The 25,437-nt window shown below is 39.3% G+C and overlaps 2 protein-coding genes across 7 annotated transcripts in view; both read right to left on the bottom strand.

Annotated features, from left to right (window-relative positions):
- Positions 1 to 8,479, bottom strand: part of tmem131l (transmembrane 131 like) — a 32,664-nt gene extending 24,185 nt beyond the window's left edge. For 3 of the 6 annotated variants that reach the window (XM_069167021.1, XM_069167020.1, XM_069167023.1), the window contains exons 1-3: positions 8,131 to 8,478; positions 7,328 to 7,401; positions 3,158 to 3,201 (exon numbers count right to left, since the gene is read on the bottom strand). In XM_069167021.1, the coding sequence (XP_069023122.1) occupies positions 3,158 to 3,201; positions 7,328 to 7,401; positions 8,131 to 8,254 (242 nt within the window). In that variant the 5' untranslated portion in view covers positions 8,255 to 8,478. Of the gene's footprint in view, positions 1 to 3,157; positions 3,202 to 7,327; positions 7,402 to 8,130 lie in introns of all 6 variants that reach the window. The other 3 variants (XM_069167018.1, XM_069167019.1, XM_069167022.1) reach the window with 2 other exon arrangements.
- Positions 8,480 to 10,647: 2,168 nt separating this feature from the next.
- Positions 10,648 to 25,392, bottom strand: mnd1 (meiotic nuclear divisions 1 homolog (S. cerevisiae)). The gene is made up of 8 exons (XM_069167017.1): positions 24,572 to 25,392; positions 23,444 to 23,509; positions 22,380 to 22,437; positions 20,564 to 20,712; positions 19,358 to 19,432; positions 19,135 to 19,249; positions 13,910 to 13,954; positions 10,648 to 11,400 (listed from the first exon to the last, which is right to left on the bottom strand). The coding sequence occupies exons 1-8, from the start codon at positions 24,572 to 24,574 to the stop codon at positions 11,294 to 11,296; spliced, it is 618 nt and encodes a 205-aa protein (XP_069023118.1). The 5' UTR covers positions 24,575 to 25,392; the 3' UTR covers positions 10,648 to 11,293.
- Between the last annotated feature and the right edge of the window lie 45 nt (positions 25,393 to 25,437).

The raw sequence follows: 25,437 nt of genomic DNA, 5'->3' as shown, positions 1-25,437 counted from the left end.
TGCGCTCAGGGGGCCTTATTTATTTATATATATATATATTTCTATTTACTTCACATCAGATTGCTGTTGACCGTACTTTTATGGCAGATACTACTACATAATTACAAACTACACAGTTATGGCCATAATGAGTCACCTGCTCTAAAGGACTGAGTTGTCATAATGATTCATTTTTTTCAACAACCAAATGTTGTTGAATTTACCACCTTTGTCTCCTGCAGATTGCATCTATGATAAAAAAAAATAAATAAAAAAAGCTAATTATAACAACAAAGCAAATGAGCTGGCTGTGGGGTATAACTTCATAAGAGGGACACTGACTTCTGTATTATATTACAAGTGCTTCTCTGCCCCAGGCTCTCTGCAGTTCTAATTGTTTGTTAATCCATCAACTGCCGAACAGTATAACTTCAAACAGTGTTACTTAGAGCAGGAAAACTCTGTGTGGTCACATACGATGGGTTAAACATGAAAGGGAAATGAGGTTATCTGCCTCTGCAGAAGAGAGTTGATATAGACCCAAGATTGTTGTCTGAAGGTTGGCAGTTTCCACATTACATGGCCATTTATCGAGTTAAAAGCACATTTTTAAATTGACCTGGAATAAAAACAGTTGTAAAAGACAATGTTTAGGAAACCACTACCTAATAATAGTGTAATCACTGTTAATATGTTGATTGATGCAGATGTAAAGAATATATTTATTTCCATAGGCACAACTCCGACACAATGTTAAAATGCAAAGTAGCAAACATGCTGCGCTCTCTTTGAGGGTTAGTAGTGTCAGGTTCTGTGCAGTGTCATGTTCTCATGTATTTCCATAAAGGTAGATGAGGGCATTTACCTTTTCATAGATATTAGTGACTTAGTATTTACTGTACATTCAAGAGCAGCTGCCCTCGAAGAAAAACCCGGCCTCTCAACAGGCGCACCACTAAGCTGTACTCCAAGGCTTCTGTCCACTGCCACAGTACAAAAATAACAAGTTATGTTTGCTGCTATTTGATCCCCTGGTTAGCAGTGACCTCAGCTGTGCTTCAGGGGAGAGGTTGGGACTGGACGAGTGCTTAGGTCAACTAACGTTTGCAGAAATGTTTGTAGAAGAACGGACAACAATAAGACTAGCAGTAAAATGAAATCCACACGCCACAGTGTTAACAGTATACCGCTGTGAGGAGTCGGTTTGTGTGGGAGGGATATTTTAAAAGGACATCATAAGAAATGACTGTGGTGGAGATTAAAGTAAAAAGAGCTTAAGAGAAAAGGCGGCTCAGACACTTTGACACAGACAGGTGCCTGATAACCCAGGTACGAGAGGCCTCACAGCCCACAGCTCTGCAGGTCTGAGGTCAACCAGCACTGTAAAGCCCGTTCTGCTCGCACCTCTCCAGATTTAAAAATAGCCATATTCACACTGGTCAGCAACTGTTGACTGCATGTAAACCAAATGACTGAAAGCTTGTCACTTTAAAAGGAGTACTCCATCAAGTTAGCATCACACTTTTATGAAAGCTGCAGGTCTCCTGAGCATGGGTTGAGATATTTATTCTTAGACTTTTTTTCTTTTTTTTTCATTAAACGGACCCTGTTTGGAAAACAAACACTTTCTACAGGCTTCTTTCATACGTTTGTAGTCCTCAGGCTCGAGCTGAGATAAGCATGATGACATCACTATGTCATCATGCTGTTATTTTACTAAGACATTGGAAAACTCCTTCCAGAGCCACAAAAAATATTTTCAAAAGTTCTACTGGCCGAGGAGTGACCTTCTTTTAGTACAGCTCCCATGAAATTAGTAGAGTAGTCCCTTTAAGATACTTCTACTACATAAATAGTAATTGTATAAAAATAGAGCATTAAAATGCTATGGCATAACTCAGTTCATTATCATTTAACTCTCAGGGAAACTGAAGACAGTTAGTTAGTGCTAGTCATTCAAATTCAAGCATCAAATCACCTTCAGATTACTTCAACAATTGCATGATACTGTCATGCTGGGTTATTCTCTCTGTCGCTACATACCATTTAAAACTTCCAGAGCAACACCAACATCTGGCAGATCAAATTTAGCGAAACTACACCTATTATGCTACGACACACAAGCGTCAAGGCAAGGAACACTAGAATGTGGGGATCACATCTCTTCAGGTATATGACTGGATGAAATCTTTATATTAAGATAGAATATATGTGTGGCTTAAAGAAACTATCCAACATCCAAAAGAGGGATAAAAAAAGCATCAAGGTTGCTGTTTCTGAGGAGGCATTGTTGCCACTAGCCTTTTACTGAATAATACAAGGCCCTTTTGATATTCTGATGAAAACATCTATTTTCCAAACTATTTTCTGCAGAAACAAAAACAGCTGGGAAAGACAGACCTCCCCTCCTTTTTCGTTCAAGGAGTTCTAAAATTAGCCAGGAATTTGGTTGTGTGCCTCCATAACACACGCCCCCAAACTCTCTCCGTCACACACCCACTCACCCACCAACATAAACAACACAGCCTGCATACAGGGGGAGACTTTTTTAAAAGGCTTTTTAAACTTGTATGTTACTCTGTAACCGCACCATGTCATTTGTCTGTGTGCGCACAAAACAAGGAGTGACTTGCTACAGCTACAGTTTAGCTCTGCACATTGAATAAACCATTTACCAGAGCTCCTCTATGCTTTGTAAGTGGCTAAATATCTTTCCAAAAAAAATGTCACTTATTTTCTGTCCTAAAGAACACAATAGATTTTCCATTGAGCTGGTCACAAACCAAATCCATGCCACAGTTTAATGACAATCTACACTACGCAGGAGAAACACTTCTGTATAATGACATCTCTGTTGGTGTAGGGTTTGGCGATGTGTCATGTTGGAAAGTGTCTACCTTTTCCCCAGAGCCACTCATGCACAGGTGCAAACCTCTCATCAGCTTCATACACGTTTAAAATAGCGGAACGTGATTTTCTCTGACTGATGTTTGAACTAGCAAAGTAAGATGGTTAAAATGTCTTTTGCACCTTTTCATCTGATGTCGGTTGGTTGTCATGAATGCATTATAAATGTGTAAAAAAAAAAAGACCCAAAGGAGAGTTTCAGTTTTAAGCTGCTCCCACACAAGATGAACTAAAAGAAAAAAAAAGAAGAAAAAAAAAAAAAGAAGCTTACCTGTCTTCTAGTGGAAGACCATCTTTTCTTCTCTCTTTCTCCATCTGAAAAGAAAAGAAAAGGACACTTTAGTCCAAAGCCCTTTACGTTCAGGCTGTTACTCCACTTCGTTGTTCTGTATAAAAGGTACAATCACTGGGATGGTTGTTGTTCTACTGCTAAGACGGCAGTCACAGAGCCGAATGGGCACAATACCGGCTCTTCCTTTTACACTGACGTTGAGAGCCAGCATTGCGAGAGACTAGACGCCGATGCTGTTGTGTTACACGTCACGCTGGCAACCTATGGAAAATCACACACTGGGGCGACACTATGCTGACTTTGTTATGTTCAGTTCAAAAAAAAAAAAGCCAGTGTAACGAGAGGCGTCCATCGTGATGACTAGATCGTCTGAGACTTTAGATATCGTGATATGTTTTTCTTTTTTAAATGCTGCATTACTCTAAAGTGATGTCATTTTCTGAAATGAATCTGATACATTTCACTTTGCACCTGTAATCAATTTTTTCCATTTTGTTTTATTTTACATAAATAAAATATAATCTGACTGTGAATAAACCAGCAAATCGAAGCAGAAAACTGGGAATGCCTCGAAGTTAAAATGGGCATTAAATCCTTTGCATCGTCACTCTAAATTAGACAGCAGGCAGCAATCTCTGCCAGTGTTGGCAAAGTATACTATAGTTCTCAGAATAAAACAATGAGCATCCAGTTTGTTTTCCATGACATGCTCTCACAATGTACAGGCAGGATTACTGAATAAATCCAGAACTGAGGATTCTGCTTTTTTTTTACTCAATACAAAATGGACTCCTAGCCTTATTAGTACCATATCATGCATCCATCAGCCTTATGTAAACACAGTACTCACAACGGGGTGAAATCATGGTAATTAAGATGCTTGTATTTTTCTTTTTCACTTTGCAGCACTAATATGTTCCTTGCAGACTGCAAAGCATTTCTACCTGAAATTACTGAAATCTAGTAACTGTAAACCATGTGCATACTTCACACCACTGCCTCATCACTACACTGTGCATGTTTTGATGCATGTTCACCCTACCTGAGGGGAGACCAGTAGCACGCTTAGTGAATTGATAACTGATTGGTCACTGCTACAATAGATCTGTGTGATTTGTGTAATAACACTGTGTAATGTTCTGAGCACAGTCATAAAGAGTCAGGGGCAGTCTGCAAAACGAGGCTCAGTCTCACCACTACCTCAAGACATTTTAAACAATACACACCCTAAACAATGAACATGTGCACAGGGAGTACATTTTACTTTCATTTAGTGAGGCTTGTTAAGAAGGCAAGAATTACCACACAGCAGTACACAGAGCAAACACTGTTAACTGCAGTGTAGCATGTTATGTGTGCCATGCATGGCCGGTAGAGATAAGCTCTGGTGTATTCAAACGCAGAAAAGACAGTCTCCATGTGAACAATCAGGGGCCTTACAGCTACATTATGGTTTCATGATCACACCACAAAACAATACCAGTCTACCATGGATCATGAACTGTCAAGAGATTTAATCTGTCTTGTATGTTGCAAACTACTTCACTGCGCCAAATACAAACACACAGACCTTTTGGAGCCTCATATTGTTGACGTAAATAAAAGAAATCTTCTGAAGAGCAATATTAATGAAACACTTAATCATTTCTGCTGTATTGTGAACAATCATTGTAAGTGTCTTCACAGGATGAGTCAAAATGTGATTGAATTCTGAAGTGAAGTAGGTATCATTTTACTATCTCTATGAATCGCTGCAAATCAAAGAGCAGGACTGCTTTGGAGTAATACTGGACTTATAGGATTTTTGCAACCATGTAATAATAGACCTCGGTTTGTGAGGCATGTATGTTATTCACTGGACTGGCCAAAAGACATTCCTTTCTGGATGTTTTAATTGTTTCTGCAAAATAAAGTGCATATATATGTATATATATATATATATATATATATATATATACACACACACACACACACACACACACATATATATAACAGGACAAGTACCGGAGCTGTCTGCTTTCTGTTTGTCGTCAGATTGACCAATCTAGTTTGAGTGGGCCTTGCTTGCACGATGCCGGTAAACAGTACGTATGGAAAACATAAGAGGTTGGAACCCACTGGTCAAAGCGCAATGTTGCAACCCGTCGGCTATAACCTGACAACAATATAGCTTTTTATTAAATGTGTTGTTGTGGTTTTTTTTTTTTTAATTGTTGACTGAATGTATGTTGTATACATCTCCCAACTCTAACTCTATTCTCATGTCTCACGTTGCTAATAGGACTGTAAACAATGAAGAGGAAGTCTTGGCCCAAATATCTGCTGCCTACACCAAAATCCCCCAAAATGTTGGCCATTAACACACATAGGCTAAATCGTTCGTTAGGTTGGCAGCCGATGACTTCTGAGAACGCCCTTAGGCAAACCCAAAACACAAACCCATGGCTACAAATATCCCAAAAGGTAGGATCGGAAAACAGCAGCAATTATAAACTCTAGTAATGCACACTATATTTGCTCAGTTATAATTGCTATAAAACTAATTTGAGTTCCACTGTCTATCGGAGCGTGTGACACTTCACCTCATGCATCACTATTTCAACAAGCCCACAGCAACATGCAATATTTAACCAGCTCAGAATCAGAATCGCTTTATTGGCCATGTATGTTGACACATACAAGGAATTTGACTGTGGTTTTAAGTTCGCTCTCAGCGTCCAAAAAAACACAGGCAGACATAAATAGACATATAAAATATAAATAGACATATTTACAGGATATAAATGAATGAATATATACATATATACACCTAAAACAATGGTGCAATTGCACCTAGTGCAAATGCTGCTGATGCGGCTGGGTGGCTGACCACCAGCAACACCTTAGTGTGGGATAAAGACACTCGTGTCATGCTCTGTTTCACATAGCGCATGTAACTGAGACAGTCACTCCATTCACTGCTAAACATGACACCTAACACAGTCAACCATCCTGCCATCTGCCAATTGATCTGCAAGGTAAGGACGCATGAAAAAAATAAAAACATCTAAACATAGATGTCCTAATTACTTCTCCGTTTGTCCATCTACGAATGATCTTCACTGCTGAATCAACTCCCCGTGTGTCATCTCTGGTAATGGTAATTATTGTAGTGTGCAGATTGCATAACAAGCTGTTCAAATCTTTATTAACCAGGCTGCAGTAACAAAATCCAGTGTGCACGTGTTGTTTTCTTTTGTGAAAACCAGATCAACTGTTAAGTATTTACAGTAGCCTATATTTTAAAAATTTAACACAAAAAAAAACCTCCCACTCCAGTAAAACATTAAACACAGTTGACCTGAAACAGTTGTTCACTCCATTTTGCGTGATCTCTCCCCCCAAGGAACCAAAATATCAACAGTGTTTCTGTACATAGTCCTGCACAAAAAGCCACACCCCCCTCAGGTAGTAACATGACAAGTCAGCTGTTGACCTCATGGCAGGTTGTCAGTCAACACTGAACTCCTGCTGTTTGAGTTGGCTTTGCTCCATAATTACATAACCATCACAAACGCCTACTTTAAAATGATTAGGGAAATTGTAATGCAGGTCGAAGAAAAAAAAACAAAAAAAAACGTCCTGAGTAAAATGTGCAAACCACAGAAGAAGGTAAAAGTGTGCAGGAGAGGACCGTAAAGGACATATTATCCACACCGCCTCTGTCCTGGCGGTGTGTTACCAAAAAGATTTTGAACTCCACAACGGACACGATGTACAAAAAAAAAAAAAAAAAAAAAACCCGAGGAGGAGCCACATGGCAGGTGGCCTCGCGCTCCGGTTTCATCTCCGGAGTTATTTCCAAATATATGTCGGTACTAGAAAGATTTGTACATACGACGACGATGACAAAACGCTGGATGGTTCCTGACGCATGCACGACTCAAACTATGTGCAAAGTGAAGACGAGCGGCGATGGACACGTGTTCATTCATCTGGCTGCGTTTTATAAGCTGCTGTTTGGTGGTCGTTTTTTTTTATTATTATTTATTTATATATATATATATATATATATAAATGTTTTTTTTTTTAAAAAGCATTAACACACTCTCGATTTCTCCTCCACACAAAACACACCGGAGCAAGAAAAGCGTGTGATGATTGATTTACCTGCAGCGGGACTAATGGCTCCGCGTCTTCTGGCTGCCAGACCTCGACCACGCTGGTGGACATCTGACTCAGAGCTGTTGAGGGAGCAAGACACCAAATGAACAGCTACTTTACTTTACTTTACTTTAGTTTAGTTTAGGTGCTGAGCTGGAAACTGGAAACTGAGCGACATGGAAACAAAAACAACACAAAAAAAAAAATAAACACAATTTTTTTTTTTTTTACACACACAACAGCCAAGCAGCCGATATATATATAAATATATATAAATGGTTTTGCAAACTGCCATGTTTCGTGAACATTACGGTCATGATGATCGACAAAGTGAGGAAATGACTCCGGCTGACAAAAGGCTGTTTGCTAGCTTGCTCGTTTAGCAGCAGTTAGCTCGACGGCTAACGAAGTTGAAACCACATCTCTCCCCCTCTCCCGGTAAACACGGTGAACACGGTAAACAAACACGGTAAACAAACACGGTAAACACGGTAAACACGGCCGGTTCAGCTCCCAACACCGAGAAGAGTTATGACGGTGACAAACCGTGAAGTGACCATTTAAAGTGATCCGCTGCTTTCAGCTAGCATGAACTAACGTTAGCGGGCTGATCAAACATCAGATTTACAAATTAGGTTAAAAAATAATAATAATAAAAAAACGAAATATGTATAAAACGCAACTTTATAATGTCCTCTAACTGTTCTGTGGAGCCTCCAGGAGGAGGTCGTCTCGTTTGTTCTGGAGGTTTGATCTGGTTTGTGTCACCAGCTAACTTCGTCGACGTGGAGAACAAAGCTCCGACAAACCTCCCAGCTGAGCTCCTCCGTGTTGGACGAAGGGAGAAAGGAGCTGCAGGACCCGGAGGACCACGTTCATCCATGTTCTCCTGTGACGGTGGCTGCCTGGATGGAAGTCCTGTAGCCCCGCCATGCTGCTCCGTCAGCTAGCAGCCTGACTGATGTCTCTCTGGTCGGTGTCTCTCTACCCCTCTCTCTCTCTCTCTCTCTCTCTCTCTCTCTGTGTCTCTCTCTCTCTCTCTCTCTCTCTGTGTCTCTCTCTCTCTCTCTCTCTCTACCTCTCTCCCTCTCTCTCTCTCTGTGTGTGTGTCTCTACCCCTCTCTCTCTCTACCTCCCTCTCTCTCTCTCTGTGTCTCTCTACCCCTCTCTCTCTACCTCCCTCTCTCTCTCTCTCTGTGTCTCTCTACCTCTCTCTCTCTCTCTCTGTGTGTGTGTGTGTCTCTCTCTCTCTCTCTGTGTCTCTCTACCTCTCTCGGGGAAGAAGGGGGGGGGGAGACACAGAGAGAGAGAGAGAGAGACACACACACACACACAGAGAGAGAGAGAGTGAAGCTTGTGACAGAAAGCGGGTTTATGTGTTGCAGCAGGTAAACTCAAAGATGTCCCTGTATAATGTACCTACAAAGTACTAATGTACTTCAGAGGAGCTGAGTACTGATACTTCTACTTCACAACAGTTCAGTGAAATGTTGGACTTTAATAGCCATAATTTCCGGTTACTTGACAGATTAAGAAGCAACTCAGTTGTCTGTAGGTCTGTTTAAAATAACAGCAGGCTATATCAAATATCTCCACTTGGGACAGCAAATAGCAATACTTTTATCATTTTTATCTGTTGATAATTTTCTCGATCAATTGATTCATAAATAATAGTAGAATTATTGGGCACTATATTTGTATATGTGTAGCCTACGCTTTGATTGAGCTAATTCATAAAAAAAAAAACTTTTGATGACATTTTCAATGCAGGACCTTTCCTTGTAATGGGATGTTTTTTTTTTTTAAATTTTTATAGTATTGTTATTTTTGCTTAAATATAATTTTTTAATTTTGAGGTACTTGTACTCCTTCATCTTTATTGGAAATATATTGCACTTTTTACTCCACTGTAGTGACACCTGTAGTTAAGAGCTGCTTCACAGATTAAAGATTAAACCAGTGCTTCCCAACCTTTTTAGATTATAACCCTTTTATAACAGCTAAAAACAATATACCTGGGACCTGTTCGTAGTTCCACCAAAATGTGTGTTCCCTTCTAAACATGAAAAAGTTACAGGCCTAAAAATGTAAAATTTATTTTGCAATTATGCTTTCATGAGTATTTCACCAAAAAGAAATAAACTGTAGGAAACTGTTGCATGTTATGGCAGAACCAGTACTTTCTGATATTTCTGTAATCTTTCTAATGTCAGATTGTAATGGATAGTTTTTACATTGTTGTATTGGTACTATTACTTAAATCCAGGTCTGACTACGTCTATCACCACTGACACTATAAAGAGGCACGTGGAAATCATGGTGAAAACATTTATTACTATAGTAGAAATTTAAACCTAGTTTATAGGAACACTGAACATGCAATAAATGCCCTTTCTGCACCACTTTGATGTTTTATGTTCGTCCTTGGGCCTGAGGTTTAGATGAAATGAAAGTCCATAGTACTACAATATTGACCTCTTTTGAGAGCGAAGCACATTTACAACTACATACTCTGTAATTAATACACTATTTATGCGAGTGAGGAAAAACTATGCTCGGCCTCCCGGGAGAGCTTTGGCATTCAGCATGTCAGACTGATGAATCATAGTTGTGACAGTTTGGGCAGGTACACGCATGAAGGTTACTCTTCTGTAGGTGTGTCAGCTGCCTCAAACAAACTGATGCGAGGCATTTCGAATTTTTTATTTTCCTGCTGGATCAGTGTTGCCCCATTCATGTGCATCTCCACCAAGGTTGCCAGAGTAAACGTACAACATGGAAGAACACAGAAATCTGCAAGTTATTTCAGCAACGGATTATTCTTTACAATACCAATAACTAAATTTGCAATCATAAAACTGCAAATGGAAGCCTTATAAATAACCAGTGACCTACATCTTCAGGCAAACCTTAATACCAACATGTTCTTTAATGGCTTGCAGACAAGAACAACTTTGCGTTCACTTGAACCAGCAGACGACACATTTGCATACAATTCATTTACTTGAGGGATAACTAAACTGATGTGGGAGACAAGACGAGCACATTTGAAAATTATACCACCAAACCCAGAAACATTGGCACCGTCAAGTAGGTCAATGAGTAAAAACAGAACTCACAACTAACTGTTCTGCATCTGGTTTGATGGAACAAAAAAGCACTGCAACAGTCATTCTATACATTTAACGACTGCAGTGTTCCCCTTTTTTTGTCATACGGAAAGTGAATGTGCAGCCAACAAAAAAGTTGTGCTTTTGTGGCAGATTCTGCAGCATTCCCGTGTCGATTTCTAAAGAAAAACAACTGCACAAACAGGACTGCAAAACTCACGAGCGTCATTTTATTTGCAATATAAAACAAAACAAGGTTCCACTGAAAGTAAATGTACTAGTAAATATTGACAGCATCATAAACATAACATATCCTCTGTAATTTGATTCTGCCATCTGCCCTTTTTGTAAATGAAGATTCCTGAATGTCAAAACATAAAAAAAAAAAAAGGGGAAAATGTAGAAGAAAAAGTGCACAAGTACTTGAGTCCAAACCATCTGTTTAAACTATGTAAATTCAATCATTAGCAACGCAGATGCAGTCAGTGTTGATCCCTTTCCATCATCAACTTGGATCTCAGTTTTCATGCAAACAGGTGTCCCAAGAAGTCCGGCTGCTAAGTTGTTTATCACATGACCCCGTCACCCCTCACAGCCACTAATGGTTGGTTCAGTCTCTTCTCTGGTTGCACCGAAGAAACGTATCCGCTGATGATAAAGTCCATCTGCTGCTGCCAAAAATCACTGCTTTTCGTCCTTATGTAAAGCCCACCCACAGGCTGTGAATGTGAATCCTGGTGCACTTATTTTCAGTCTAATACTCAGAAAAGAAACTACAAATGCAGAGAGCAGGTATGTGGGCTTCAAACAGAAGCTTAAAAAAACTGATTTGTCGATGATTGTGCCCATGAAAAGCTGGCAGTTAGTCCATGTAGTCAAAGTCTTCGGGGATACCGAAGGCTTTATTAATGCGGCTGTCTTCAAAGGCAAACTTCTTCTTTGTCCAGGATTTGATGGCGAAAACATTGTCTGAAAACAGAAATTCAAACCCATTACATAATTAGATCAAATACGCCGACGCATCTGCCCGTTCAGTGTTCTGCAGATTTACAGCAGAGTCAGGCTGAGAGTCGGAGAATATTCCTGGACTTGTGAGTGATGGATGTGTCGAAGGACAAAACCATCTGCTCCGGGATTCTGAAGCATTTACTCGATGCTATTTTGGCTGAAGATTTAATTTTACTTCCTGAGCAGCAAACATCTCACTTCAGTGAAGATCTGTACCACCTGGAATGAATTGGGATGATCAGGGGGAATCTCGGGATTAAGGGGGCTCTATTGCTGCCTTCAAAGGGACTGTAAAATATATTACATTTTAATAAAATGCAATTTTACATAACATAAACTTGTTTTTTTTCATCCAGATTAATTTTTTCAAAATTTTTGCCCTTCATAGGTAAGAATTTGGGCACTTCCCGTCTAAACATGTTCGTAACTGACACATGATTTAGTTTATAGTTTTTATTTGCATTTTCACACCTTTACTCAACCATGAAAAGGAGGTGGAAATATCTCCAGAACCTCACAATTATGAGGATTTGTGCAATGTTTTATATTTTAACTTAGCCGCTTTATTAGTTGAAGTCTCATGTCAAATTCCTACATCTGATTATTACCCTTAACGAAAAATGCAGGTGCAATGTTGCACTTGAATGCAGCACAGCACACTAGTGCGCTTGAGCAACATTAGTACCTGTGTTTCATGTGTTTATGTGACCACTGGTAGGTAACTTTAAAAAATTACATTATTTTACTTCCATGTAACTCTTGGTCAAAGTCTCTGTTTACTGTAGTATAAACGGTTGTCAGAACAGATCATTTAGAATCACATATCTTTAATCTGATGATTTACGATGTTGAAATCATCCCGATCATCTAAAATGAACATACATTTTCAACATCAGCACAAGATCGTATGATGACTTCTTATTGTAGTTTATCCAACTAATAATTAAATGAATGTATGACTTATAACTATAAGGAAATGTTTTAGAAGGGATTCATGAGACGAGCTGAAAACCTGTAACTAGTTTAAAAAGAAAATCTAGTATCTTCCTGTGGACTAACGCAGGTCTTATCAAGAGCTGAAAGCCAATAAACTGTAAGTTACACTATTAGTAATACTTTTCACTTGAAACCTGCAAATGACTGAACTCCAATTTTGATATGACCAGTGACTAAATGTGTCTCACTGTAACATGGCTCCGTTCAAAGCTGCACATCATTTTCAAAAAGTGAGGCCTTGAGATTTCACAGAACAAACAACAGCTCCAGATAATTCAATATATTAAGCAGGGTCATCAGTCAAAGCTGGAGGGGTCTGGGGCTGCAGAAATAACGCTGAAAACAGCAGTGCATGTGTCATGTTTTGTTCAGGGAAAAAAGGCTGAACAAAGTTGAAGCTATTTCTTTCACCAAGTCTAGAAGATTTGGCTTTTCTTATTTACAAAGTATTACTACTTGTTATAACAGCACAGCAACGAACATTACAGCCTGTAATGAAAAAAAAACAAAAAACATTTTAGTTGTCTTAGGACGGCTGCTGTACATCGTAGCTGTGAGAAAACACTTCAATGCGAATAGGAATGCGCGTTCGTTTCGAAATGTCCACCCCAGAAGGAGGAAGTACAAGTTGTGGAGGAAGCGAATATGACTCAGTTTGTCCAAATGAGCTAAATTGTATGAAAGCAAAGCCGCAACGTGTCAACCAAAACTGACCATGTGCCAACAGAAAGACCACAGACTTTGCTGATCCCCGAAGGTCCGCCGTGTCTGAGATTATCGCTCAGGTCAACAGAAGCACACAGAGAGCCTAAGTGATGACTCCTGGGAGGTGACGGCAGGACTTGAAGTGTCCTTACAGCCTTCACTTTGTGAATGTGAGTGTGGGTTTGGGTACGCTCCGCAGGGAATCCTTCGTAGTCGTTGCGTTCGACTGGGCGTAGACCGAGGGTTCATTTTGAAACTATTGGAGCAGCTTTAACTAGTTGGTATGCGCCGAAACCAGCCAAAACTCTACCACCAATTACATCTCGGAAAAATAGCTCGACCTCACCGTCATCGCACTTAACTACTGACATTGGTCTCACATTGGTGAACATTGCTGTTCAAAGAGGCTGAACGCACGCTAATGCACACAGGGTTCACAAACTATTAACGCAGCAAAGAAAACTGAATCTGTGAGCAATAGTCTGACAGAGCCAAGCTTGAGAAATGCATCAGAAAACAGCACAAAAGTGCACCCAAAGAGATGTCAATCACTGTCTTCAATCATCAGTTTAAAAGCCAGGAATATTCAATTTAGTACAATACAAAACAATTACAGTTGGCAAGTGCTCACTTCTTACCGAGGAGACCATCAAATTGTTCATCAAATGTTGAACACAAAAAAATGGGTTCATTTTCTGTTACTTAAATATTGCAGCTTTAATCCAGACTTATTATGTGTGCATGTAGATGAAAATAAATGATGACTCACCTGTCCATCTGGAAACAGCATCTTTCGCAACAACATTTGACTTTTCTGCAAAACAAAATTTGTGATCAGTAAATGCATTATATCTGTAAAGGCCATCAGTCTATTTACTACTCATCCAGAGCCGGATCTCAGTGCCAGCAGCTTCAAAAATTGCAAATGTGGCTTTGCAGCAGCAAAGCATATTTCTGTCATAAAAAGACTTCAAAGACACAAGCAAAGTCATTACAATAACATCACCAGTTCGATGACGAGCTTTGCTTCATCGTGCTGTAAAAAGACTCCGAGAAGTTGAATGTCATGCGTGAGATTTGAAACAGAACATCAATGTCCATTTAGAATTTGGGTCCATTTGCTATGCTTTGTTTCTTTAGTTACCTTTAGTGCTTATGGGTCAGATCCAGACATTGTGCATATGTAAAATAGGCCAAACAAATAAAAGCAAATGAAAGCTTAACGTAGGAGTTCAACTGACAGTCTGTCTTCTCCAGAGAGGAAAATACTTTTTAGAACTAATGTACGACTGGTAGATTAAATACAAATAAAACTGCCACAAAACAAAGAGCATAAAATACTAGACAACACAAACATAATGAAGGTTTGCATCACTCAGTCAGCCTGATAATACCTGACCCAAATACACTGTGTCACTATAAAGGTGAGGTGTTAGGGTTGGGTCGATGGTCCAAATCCATCAAGAAATCTGTACTTTTATGTTTTTCCTTCTGTGTGGTTGTAAATAAGATGCGTGTATTCACACGTCATACATACATGTCATACCGAGCAGGCACATTAGCTCTGATGCGTTTGCCCTGCCAATGTCTGGTGTTTTTTAAACCCCACCTATAACCACAACAGCTTATTAGTAACTATGGGTGTGGAAACCGTTGTCAAACAACCTGACCTGATAAATGCAACATAATTCATAACGTGGTGTGAACCACCACTAGTTTTCCCGTTGGTTATCACAATGAGCACGACTGTGTTTTTAGTAGTACTTTGTTTCTAATCTAATGAGAGAACTTAAACAATAACTCCAATCCATTGATTTAAATATTGCTTTCTGAAAACAGCAGTGCATGTGTCATGTTTTGTTCAGGGAAAAAAGGCTGATCAAAGTTGAAGCTATTTCTTTCACCAAGTCTAGAAGATTTGGCTTTTCTTATTTACAAAGTATTACTACTTGTTATAACAGCACAGCAACGAACATTACAGCCTGTAATGACAAAAAAAACAAAACGTTTTAGTTGTCTTAGGACGGCTGCTGTACATCGTAGCTGTGAGAAAACACTTCAATGCGAATAGGAATGCACGTTCGTTTCGAAATGTCCACCCCAGAAGGAGGAAGTACAAGTTGTGGAGGAAGCGAATATGACTCAGTTTGTCCAAATGAGCTAAATTGTATGAAAGCAAAGCCACAACGTGTCAACCAAAACTGACCATGTGCCAACAGAAAGACCACAGACTTTGCTGATCCCCGAAGGTCCGCCGTGTCTGAGGTTATCGCTCAGGTCAACAGAAGCACACAGAGAGCCTAAGATGGTTTTAATACCAACAGTTGCCAGAACAGCGTAGTATCTATGCAATTCACAGTTTTGCTTGTTAGTTTTTAAGAAAAAAAAAAAGAAGCAAATTTATAGTCTGAACAGAGACACAGTTGAGGAAGGAAGTAACGCATACTAGTTACCCGACTTCTGATTTTTGAATGAGACTTTAGTATGGACATTCACAATGATTAAAATGTGTGTAATAACAGCAAAGAGCTTGAACCTTGAAGATGCTCTCTGCACCTCAGAGTATCGTGGTTACAGCTGTCTTACATGCAAGAACAGGTCTGGGCCCATTCTGCAAGTTCAGTCCAACCTCCTTCAGCAGCAGACATAACATAATGTGATACACTGGGCACATATTTGCATGCATGCAGCTCACCCAGTACAATTCAAGCTTCACTGAGGGGAGATGGTTATCTGGAACAAAGCTTTTTGTGTGTGTGTGTGTGTGTGTGTGTGTGTGTGTGTGTGTGTGCGTGTGCGTGTGCGTGTGCGTGTGTGTGGTAGTTAAAAAAGAAGAAAGAAGGACCTGCAGGCATGTGGAGACAGTTGAAAGTGAGAGCAGGCCTGTTGTTTCTGGATTTATGTAGTGAATGTGTTTATGATCTGTATCTGACATGCACTGTTGTGGAATTTCAGAGCAGATAACAACAACAGATGACTTATCCATTTAATAAGGTGGCCAGTGATACAATAACAGATGATATTCATATTATTCACACTTATAAAAGTAAAAATGTGATGAAAGGAATATATTCATTCATTTGTCAGTCTGCGAACACGATAATAATTGATTAAGTTACCTTAAATACTGTTATACTTAGATTAACAGGGAATTGTGTTTGTTTCTATGTTGTTTGAGCTTTTGTGTTTAACGCTGCTCTCATTTATTTCCTAGTTTTCACGGTGTTCCATGTTACCTCTGTAATAAAACTTGAATATGGACATCAGTAGGAAGCGTGGACTCTTTCATGACCAGAGTTGTTACACCCGTCACTACAACAAGATGCAAATGAACAGCAGCCTCAAAAATGGCCGCACAGTTGAATCCTCACCTCTCTAAATCAGTTTGAACAGAATTACACACTTCAAACTTCACACCCTTCATGAAGGGAGGATTCACTGCAACACTGTTGTATCAAACTGCATTAGTTTTATACACGTGTACCTAATTAACTGGCATGTGAGCACAGTTGTACGATGTCAAAAACTCTATATGCCGGGTTATATTTATAAACAAGGTGTCCAGCTGCACTTGACAAAGTACTTGCATGGTAGCCTTCGATTTGTTCGGAACGAGGGAGACTCTACGTGGGGATTCAATTTTGGGTTGCAGTTGACAGCTGTTTTATGATTGAATAATCTTTTGGTCAATAAAATGCCAGAAAACAGTCACAAATTTTTCATGACAACGTCTTCGTTGATGACATATTGTTTTACACTGCTGCTTTACTCGCTCAGTTTCCTATCAGAGTCTAAGACAACAATCAATCACATCTGAGAAGCTACAACATGTGAATATTTGGTATTTTTTGCTTTTATCTTGATTGTTATATTGCTTAATTATAAGATGGCTATGAATTCCACCTTTTAGGTCATTTGCAATAAGAGCACTGTTAAGCGCAGCAGTAAAATGGCTTATTTGGACAACAAGTAGGTATCAATAATCTGCCTGTGTGTCCATACGACTGTCAGTGGGAAAAAAAACAGCCAAACTGTGTGCAGACAAAACGCAAACATGGTGCAACATCGGGAGGTGCAGATAAACAGAGCAGATATATTCGTGACACCACACATCGGTCGATAAAGTTCCACACCCAATTTGCCACAGGTCAGCTGGAACACAAACATAAAGCGCTGTAGGATCTTTTATACCACAGATACCTGTGTGCATTGTGAGGCCTGGAAGAGGTGTGCAACAGCCAGTAAAGGAGTCGAGTCCAGTGGTCTTGTCTTGTCTTTGTGTTTTTAAAAGTTTTTAACCGCAGCACTGTGAGCTGAGAAGTCAGAGGTTTATTTAGACTGCAATCAAAACTGACACAGGACTCTTAAGACCAAAAGATGTCTCAGTTTCAGCAAGAAGCATTACATGCTGTCTTGTGTCCATATTTAACTAGTTTGTGGTTCAAGGTGATAAAAACGCATGAATGTGAAAGCATGTTGTGGGACCACTTGTGTTCAGTTTTCACTTCCTCCTACATATTTTAATGTAATCATGAGAACCCACACGTTTGTTCTCAGTAACGCAGTGACAAGTATCTCACGCTGGGTACACACCTTAAAATCATGTCTGAGATGTCTGACACAGGAAGATAAGCTGCATCTAATTGTGTTTCACAGGCCTGCTGTGACTAGTCAGTGAGGCGTGCATTTGTGATCATTACTACATAAGGTAACTACATGAGGTAACGCATGTGACCTCTTTTAACAGCCAATCAGCTTGTCAGCTGATCAAATTGGCAGAGTTTTGGACAGAGGAAGGAGAGGATCACTTCATCAATTCCTTTGAGGAACAGCCGTGTCTGGAAGAAAAGTCGAAACGATGGAACTGACCAGAAAGACGTTAAAAAAGCCCGCTCGGTATTCAATGTGAGGCAGCGACACATGGGTGGCTCCAAATTCTCAACCCTGTCGTTTTGTTTTTACATTTTTGCTGTTCCATCGCAACTAAAACTGCAACTGTTGCAAGTAGCTCCCAATCACTCTCCTCATTCATCTTTTAAGATGCTACAAAATCCTATCTAAATATGAAAAAGGCTGAAAAGCCAACAGTTAAGATGGAGGTGCAGAGTCGTTGCTGTGGAGCTCTTACACCGTCTCGTCCAGTTCATTTCGTCACAAATCTTTGGTCTGAACTGGGCTTTAAATGCATTTGGATAATTTAACACCTCATTTAAATCAGTCTGAAATCCAAGACGGCTTTCAGTAAAATGTGCGAGGAGGGAGTTTGAGGGCGTAAAATACGATCCGTCACATCCTGCGTGTGTTTAATTATGAGCTTTTGACTGAAGGCCAAGTTCAGTGCAGTGCTGCTGGCTGGAGGTGTTTTCTGCTATTATTTCCATTAATGCGACTGTATCTGTGTTGAGTGATTGGTGAGTTGAGCAACTACAAAAAAGGGTGAAAATTGTTCACGTCTGCCAAGTGCACCAAAGTCTCACTGGCATCACCTCAATATCTGACAGTGTGGGAGGCTGCAGCGAAAAATAATCCGGCTCCAACTGCACAATTGTGTGTCATTATCTGGTGTGAAAGCACTTGTCCATGCTAAGTTGAAAACTACAGAAGCTTCCAGCTCTTTCCTCTGCCTCCTTTTAGTCAGAGATCCCACATGGATGCAGAACAGTACCATTTTTATGGATTAGACACCTGATGGTAGACTCCACTGCTCCTTGTTATTCTCTCAGGAGCTGAATTCACTTTTGGAGCCAAAATCAAAGCTTTCAGCAACAACTTCTCACAGTAGAACTTGAAGCTTATTAATACTTGGACTGTAATAATTTACAAAGAACACATGCTGTGGTGTATCAGTGATGCAACGCTTGATTAAATTAACATGAATTTAAAGTCCCATTCTGTATACTGCTTGTAGACTGCTTTACTAGGTTGTGTTAGTTTGTACAGGGGGATAATATATTTATTTTTTTATTTTTTATAAATCGGTTGGCATGTACTCACTCGTCTCTTTAACGACTTCGGGGTCACATTCTCGGTACTTCTCCAACTCGGCCTGCAGCTGTGTTCGTTCCCCTCTCAGAGCCTGCAGCTCCTTCAGTAGAGCGCTTCGTTCTTTCTACACACATACAAAGATATTTTTTGAACTCCTTTTGTTCGGTTTCATTTACCGAGACATTAAATTAAAGTATGAATTTTGTGTGCTATCATATGAACGTATTCTTACCGTGTCTTCACGTCCTACTTGTGCTTTTTTAACCACTTTCTGTAGAGACGTTTTCCGCTGCTTGGAGTCAGAAATCTTTAAAGCACAAAAGAGTTATGTTACAGTTGACATTAGCTCATTAATAAGTCTATAGACAACTGAGATGTTCCTGAACTGTGACATTTAATCAATAATAAAATCACTTTTAACTTACAATATTGAAACAGTGACTGACTAATACAGAGGAATATGACTGTAAATTCATAGTGGGTTCATGAGTCCTCACCAGCATATTAGACACTAATGCACGAATGTGTCATTAACAGCCATTTATATTGCTGTTAATTGAACTGTTCAGGCATGCATACAGATAATTTGGCAGCAAGGCGAAGCTGTGTTGTAGTCTGTACATCGCTTATTATTCTATGGTGACACTTATTTGTCATCTTTTATTCATGCCATGGAGCAAACAAATTTGCATTGCTGTTTAAAGAGATGCATGATGATCTAGTGACCAAATGCTGTGGCTCCTCACTGTCGGCTGTTCGCGTATGGTCCGACCAAACGTGGGTATTTAGCGAGAGCTCGCTGCTTCACAACATTTAACTTCTGTCCCAGAAATCTGGTGGCTAACGTTCTCCGAGGAGTCGCCGCCCTCGCACCATCTGTCCGCCGTGCAACAGGCGAGAGGGAAGTGGGTCATCACAGACGACGACACGTTCAAGGATGCGCGGTGTAACTTTCCGTGACAACAGATCTCTCAGAAACAGACCAGAAGCAGGTTTCTTTTTATCATTTTTTTTTTTTAATCTGGTAATTTTTTTTTAAATAAAATAAATATTGGATTTAAAACATACATAATTAATATATATATATATAGATATATAGATATCTATATATATATATATATATATATATAGATATATATATATTCCTATACATACTCTGAGAAACAGCTCATTTGTGTTTTCTTCCTGTTTCTTTTCACCTTATATTAGCAGAAGTTTTTTCTGGACTGTGTTCGTCACATATTGACCTCATTGCAGTGAACTACAGTGAGCAGTGTCCTCTTAAACCAGAAAACACAACAACTCTGTGTGAGACGAAACTCTATCTTAAATTAAATTATGGTTTTCAACAGAAAGATGCAGAGATACTGTGCATCACAGCATAAGAACATCCCATATGTGCCGTACATGAGGCCAGACTACAATCAGCTGCACTCACCTGCTTCTGCAGCTCGTCCAGTTTGTGCTTGCGAGCGTTTAAGGCCTTACTGGGAAAGGCCCAGTAGTAGTTGGATGTGCCAACTCGTTCACAGTCCACCATGTTGTCATCGACCAGGCTCTGCAGCACCTCCTTCACAGACATGGGAGCTGAAAGCAGCACAGAGGAGACAGCACACTTTTCACATTCAAATCTCAATTTTTTTTTTTTAATCATTATATTGCTTCATAGTGGAGTTAGTAACATCTATAGATTCGTGAGTTGGTTTTAAAATCTAAAATGCATCTGATGTTTAGTATATTTCATTCAGCTAAGGATTTAAAAACTGCTAGTCATCACTAGGTCTCCTTTTTAGCAAAGTATGCTCCTGAAAGGTTCACAAAGCTGAGCCCACACATCTGCAGCTTCTCTGGCCGTTTTTATACTTATCTGAACACGGCATGAGAGAATGTAACAGAGCAGGAGTTATATCTTGAACAGTGTCAGCGGTGAAATGTGATACTCCCACGCGCTTCGCTCAGCCGATCCACTGTGAAACTGAAAGGCCTTATCTGCCGAGAGGAGTTCGAACGGCAGCAAAAAAATAGGACTGGCAGCGAGGATTGAAAATGAAAAACAGTCTGGATGGATTAACCAAACTTGGCATGTGCTCAGCTCAGGAACTGCCTTCTTCTCTGTTCATGTGATTCCAACGGCTTTTTGCCCTTTTCTAACTTCAGACCATTTTTAATGATTACCAGTATGTTATTACCACTTCTAGCTGAGATCACTCCCTTGGCCCCTTTTCTCACGTTTTCTCTTCTTCTACAGGAAAATGTGCCCACAGTGCAGATCTCTTGTTGCCCCCTTCTCTCCCCCCCCACTCCATCACTCTGGAACTACACTGTGCCCAAGTACAGGGGCCTGTAACATGTGCTTTTAATCACAGCAGCAAGATCCAGTTTCTCCAGATTCATGCTTTGTCCATTTAAAAACAAAATCCCTCCTCAGTCCATTCCAACCAAGCCAAACACAGCATCGTTCTTCTGGACAGTCTAGCACTAAAAAAAAAAAAAAAAAAAAAATCTAAGTTTGTATGTTTATCCGTTTTCCCTTGATGCTCATAATGTTAGGCTGATGTTTTACGAAAGAGCTGAAAGCTTTCAAAAGTTCTCTGAAATGTGAGACTACTGCTATTGATAGGTCTGCTGCTGCTTATTCAGACTAAATATGGCAATTGCAAGTCCTGGTTGCCATGGTAACTCGGTAAGCATGTCACCAGTGTTTTCAAGAATGCACGAGGGTGCACCATTGTTGATGCTGTCTGTACAGTCCCTGAAAGAAAACTAATGGGATTCTACTAAAAAAAACAGAACATTGAAGAAATTCATGCATGTTTTATCCCATTTGTTACTTGCCAAGCACATTTTAGTTTTATTCTCTTCTCCTATTATTATTATTAATAATAATAATACAGAACCATTTAGATAAAGAAACTACTGGGAAATCTTCTGCTGGTCTCACAAACATTCCTGACAATTTTTCAAGTGATTGTCTTAATTTAATTCATAGTTTATATTTTCTTTAAGAATTAAGTTGTTTTTGGCAGTTTAGACTAAAAAAAACAACCAAGTAAATGGGTCCAAAACATGCAACACAAATTAACAGTATGATCTATGAGAATATAAGATGTGTTTTTTTTAAGAGTGATGTCTCTGCCAACCTGTAGATTTCGTTGGAAATATTTATTGAGACACCAGCGAGGGAAACAATAAAAAGACTGTACATGTTTTACACATAAGGGCAGTTAATGACAGTTCTGTTGATCACTACTCACTTATGCCTTTTGTCTTCGGGGCAATCTTCTCTATGTCTTTGAGTTGAAACACATCTTTCTGAAAAGAGAGTGAAAAATATAATCAAGGATTTCTTTTTTCATTAAATCCAAAATAAAGGAAACATTTAACAACCATCTCAATCAGTTTCTACATTGATGGCTTAGTGCCACTGTATTTGGGCTCCCTGGACTTTAATACAGTTGATATAATTGTTTTAATTATTTATATATCAGTTTACCTATTTTTAGGCATCCCAGGATATTTTATGTTCTTTACTATTACCTGCCTGGTTTAATTCAACTGCAGTACTAAAATGTTGGAAAGCACTTTCTACATCTTTTGTTAGTACTATTATTAATAGGGATGGGCATTTCGTGCAAATATACTATTCAATTAAGTTTTTATATTTTAACGACTATTTGGATATTTGAAAATCTTGTCCCCTCCCTAATCATTAGATAGCTAAATGACCTCACATGCAAGGACTCAAACAGTGAATGTATCTATCTAGTAAATATATGATATAATGACATACTCAAAGCTTAGAGATTTAACTATTTCAGTTTTTTTTTTTTTTTAAATGGATTCACATTCATAACATAATAATCTCATGTTGGTACTGCCTTGTCCATTCATGTTAAGTTTTTATCAGGCTGTGTATGTGCATGATGAGAGTGTGTATGAAAGAGAAAGACAACCACACAGTGATGAGAACAACATGTTTTGCATCAGAGGCAGCTTTTTGAAATGAGGACATAAAAACCTCCTCTGTGCCCGTTCATGTTTTGGTAAGTACTTTGCATGTTGCTTTTGTCTCCTTCCCAAAATGTAGGCATCCTAACTCTGTATTAACAACTTTAAATCAATACTCTCCTTTTTCAGATTGTGAAATAATAGTAATTTAGTAACATAACAATAGTGACCAGTATGAGTAGTGATCAGCTTTTAAATCCATGCAGTCGCAGTATAACCGAGATAGCAGAGACATAGAGGGGACATAGAGGCTGGGACACATATCACACAGATATCATATATATGGGCCACCTGCAAAGAAAAAACTCACCGATTCAAAGAAAATTTCCATCATGCGAGTTCTCTTCTCCTCCAAACTCAGTCCTTTCTTCTTGGACTGCAACAGAGTTTGATGTGATTACTAATTCACAAAGCAGTAACTGATTTAACAGATTTGCTGAACTCCTGTTATTTACATGCAACAAGGAGCGAGACATATCAGCATAAACCACAGCACTTTGAGATAGCAATTTGTCTTATGGGCCGGTGATACTACCAGCAGAGCTGCAAATAACAATTGCTTTCATTATTAGTTAATCTGTCAATTATTTTGTCAATTGATTGAAAATTGTCAGAAAATGATGACAAATCTCAATCAGTGTTTCCCAAAGCACCAGCAGGAGCCTAATATGTCTTATTTAGTCCAGACCAACAGCCTACAACTAAAAGATATTCAGTTTATTATCATGGAAGACAAAAAGAAGCAGACCATTTTCACATTTTAAAAAGCTGGAATCAAACACTTTAAGCATTTTTTTTTTCATAAAAAATTATTCAAAACAATTTACTCGGTGATCAAAATGGTTGGTGATTAATTTTCTGCCGCTCAATCTCCTAATCGTTGCAGCTCTAACTTCTGAATGAACTGTACGTCTGTCCTCCTGCATGAGTATTGTTGTAATGTGGCCTCCGACCAGCAGCGGCAGCACTGAGCAACGACAACCTTCACAGAGGAGATAGTTAGTGGATGAACTAACAGGTTTATGGGCCAACAGAAATTACCCGCACATAACCGAACCAAGTCGTGTTTTTGTGCTGTATAGTCGCCTGACATCTACCCATGTTCTCTCTACAATGACTTCATATTCTCACTGGTTCTCCATAGCGTAACTTATTGAGCACCGAGTACCGGAAGTAGACGTTTCACACCGGGCAGCGACGCGCCAATGTAATTTAGTATGACGGTCCTGTTGATATTACAATTGATATGGCCACAACGACGCGAAACGATAACCTCGTAGCACTTCGCTTAATGCATAATGTGAAACAAACCTTACGTGTTAACTGCTGCTTAGTGAAGGTAACGTTTCTGATAGCTCAGAGATTACAGCCTCCAGATACGTGAGCGTCGGTGGACCTCTCGACACTGCTCTGCAAATCAAAGTAAACATTTACCTACCATTTTGCGTTGTATACTGTACGAGCAACGACCACTAACATCAACGAGTTAGGCGCTTAAATGTAATACTGCGCGGTTCCGTTTGTAATCCAAAGAAGAAGAAGTGTGTTCAGGCAGGACTGAATTTCCCGCGCTCGGCCGTCACTGGTTAGTGCTGCGTTCAAGGCTCCTCGTAAACGCCTGTACTCCACATACTTTTAATATCAACAGAGCGCCGTTAACAAACCAAGGTTTTCACGCAAAAGATATTAGCTTGGTGTTGTATTACGTGGCAAACAAACATAAACAGAGTTACATATCGTGTACAATAATATAAATGTATTTAATATTTCTATAGATAAATAAAACAAGAATATACTGTAAGTATTGCTCGTAAAGTCAATAACAGCAGCAAAATCATTAACCCAAACATCTGCGTCAATGTCAGCTGGACAACTACAACTACAAACTGGAAATTGTTATAATGTATGCCTGGACATTTGTTAAGTTGAGAAACTACTATGTGCATAAGTACTTTGTGCTACGCTGTCCTGTTGAAAAAGATAAAATATTAGAAATTCAAAACAAAAATAGGCCCACACCGACATCACACATTCTAAATCAATTGAATACGTTTACTTAAGTTTAAACACTACTTGCACGCTCCGTGATTGTCACACCTCTCAGTATTGACTATCATTTAACAAAGAGACTTCTCCAATTTTAAAGGTGGTTACAGATGCACTGTTGTTTGACTTCATCTCATGATTTTCTTACGCCCTCTGCTGTCTAACAAAATTAATTGTTCACTTAGAGACAGCAGAGCAGACATAAAAGCACTCAAAGGAAAACTGCTTATATTTGTCTAGGTTTGTTTAGCAGCATCA

This window comes from Embiotoca jacksoni, unplaced genomic scaffold, assembly GCF_022577435.1.
Source record: "Embiotoca jacksoni isolate LCO1_2020_lvr unplaced genomic scaffold, fEmbJac1.0.p SCAF_4, whole genome shotgun sequence".
Taxonomy (NCBI): Eukaryota; Metazoa; Chordata; class Actinopteri; family Embiotocidae; genus Embiotoca; species Embiotoca jacksoni.
Note: the sequence above shows the minus strand (reverse complement) of the source record. Positions and strands in the feature narration are given on the sequence as shown.

Coding starts and splice junctions, on each gene's coding strand:
- mnd1 (XM_069167017.1), bottom strand. Junction 19,250..19,357: donor AAGTAGGACGTGAAGACACG/GTAAGAATACGT, acceptor GTATGTGTGTAG/AAAGAACGAAGCGCTCTACT. Junction 13,955..19,134: donor CGAAGTCGTTAAAGAGACGA/GTGAGTACATGC, acceptor TTTGTTTTGCAG/AAAAGTCAAATGTTGTTGCG.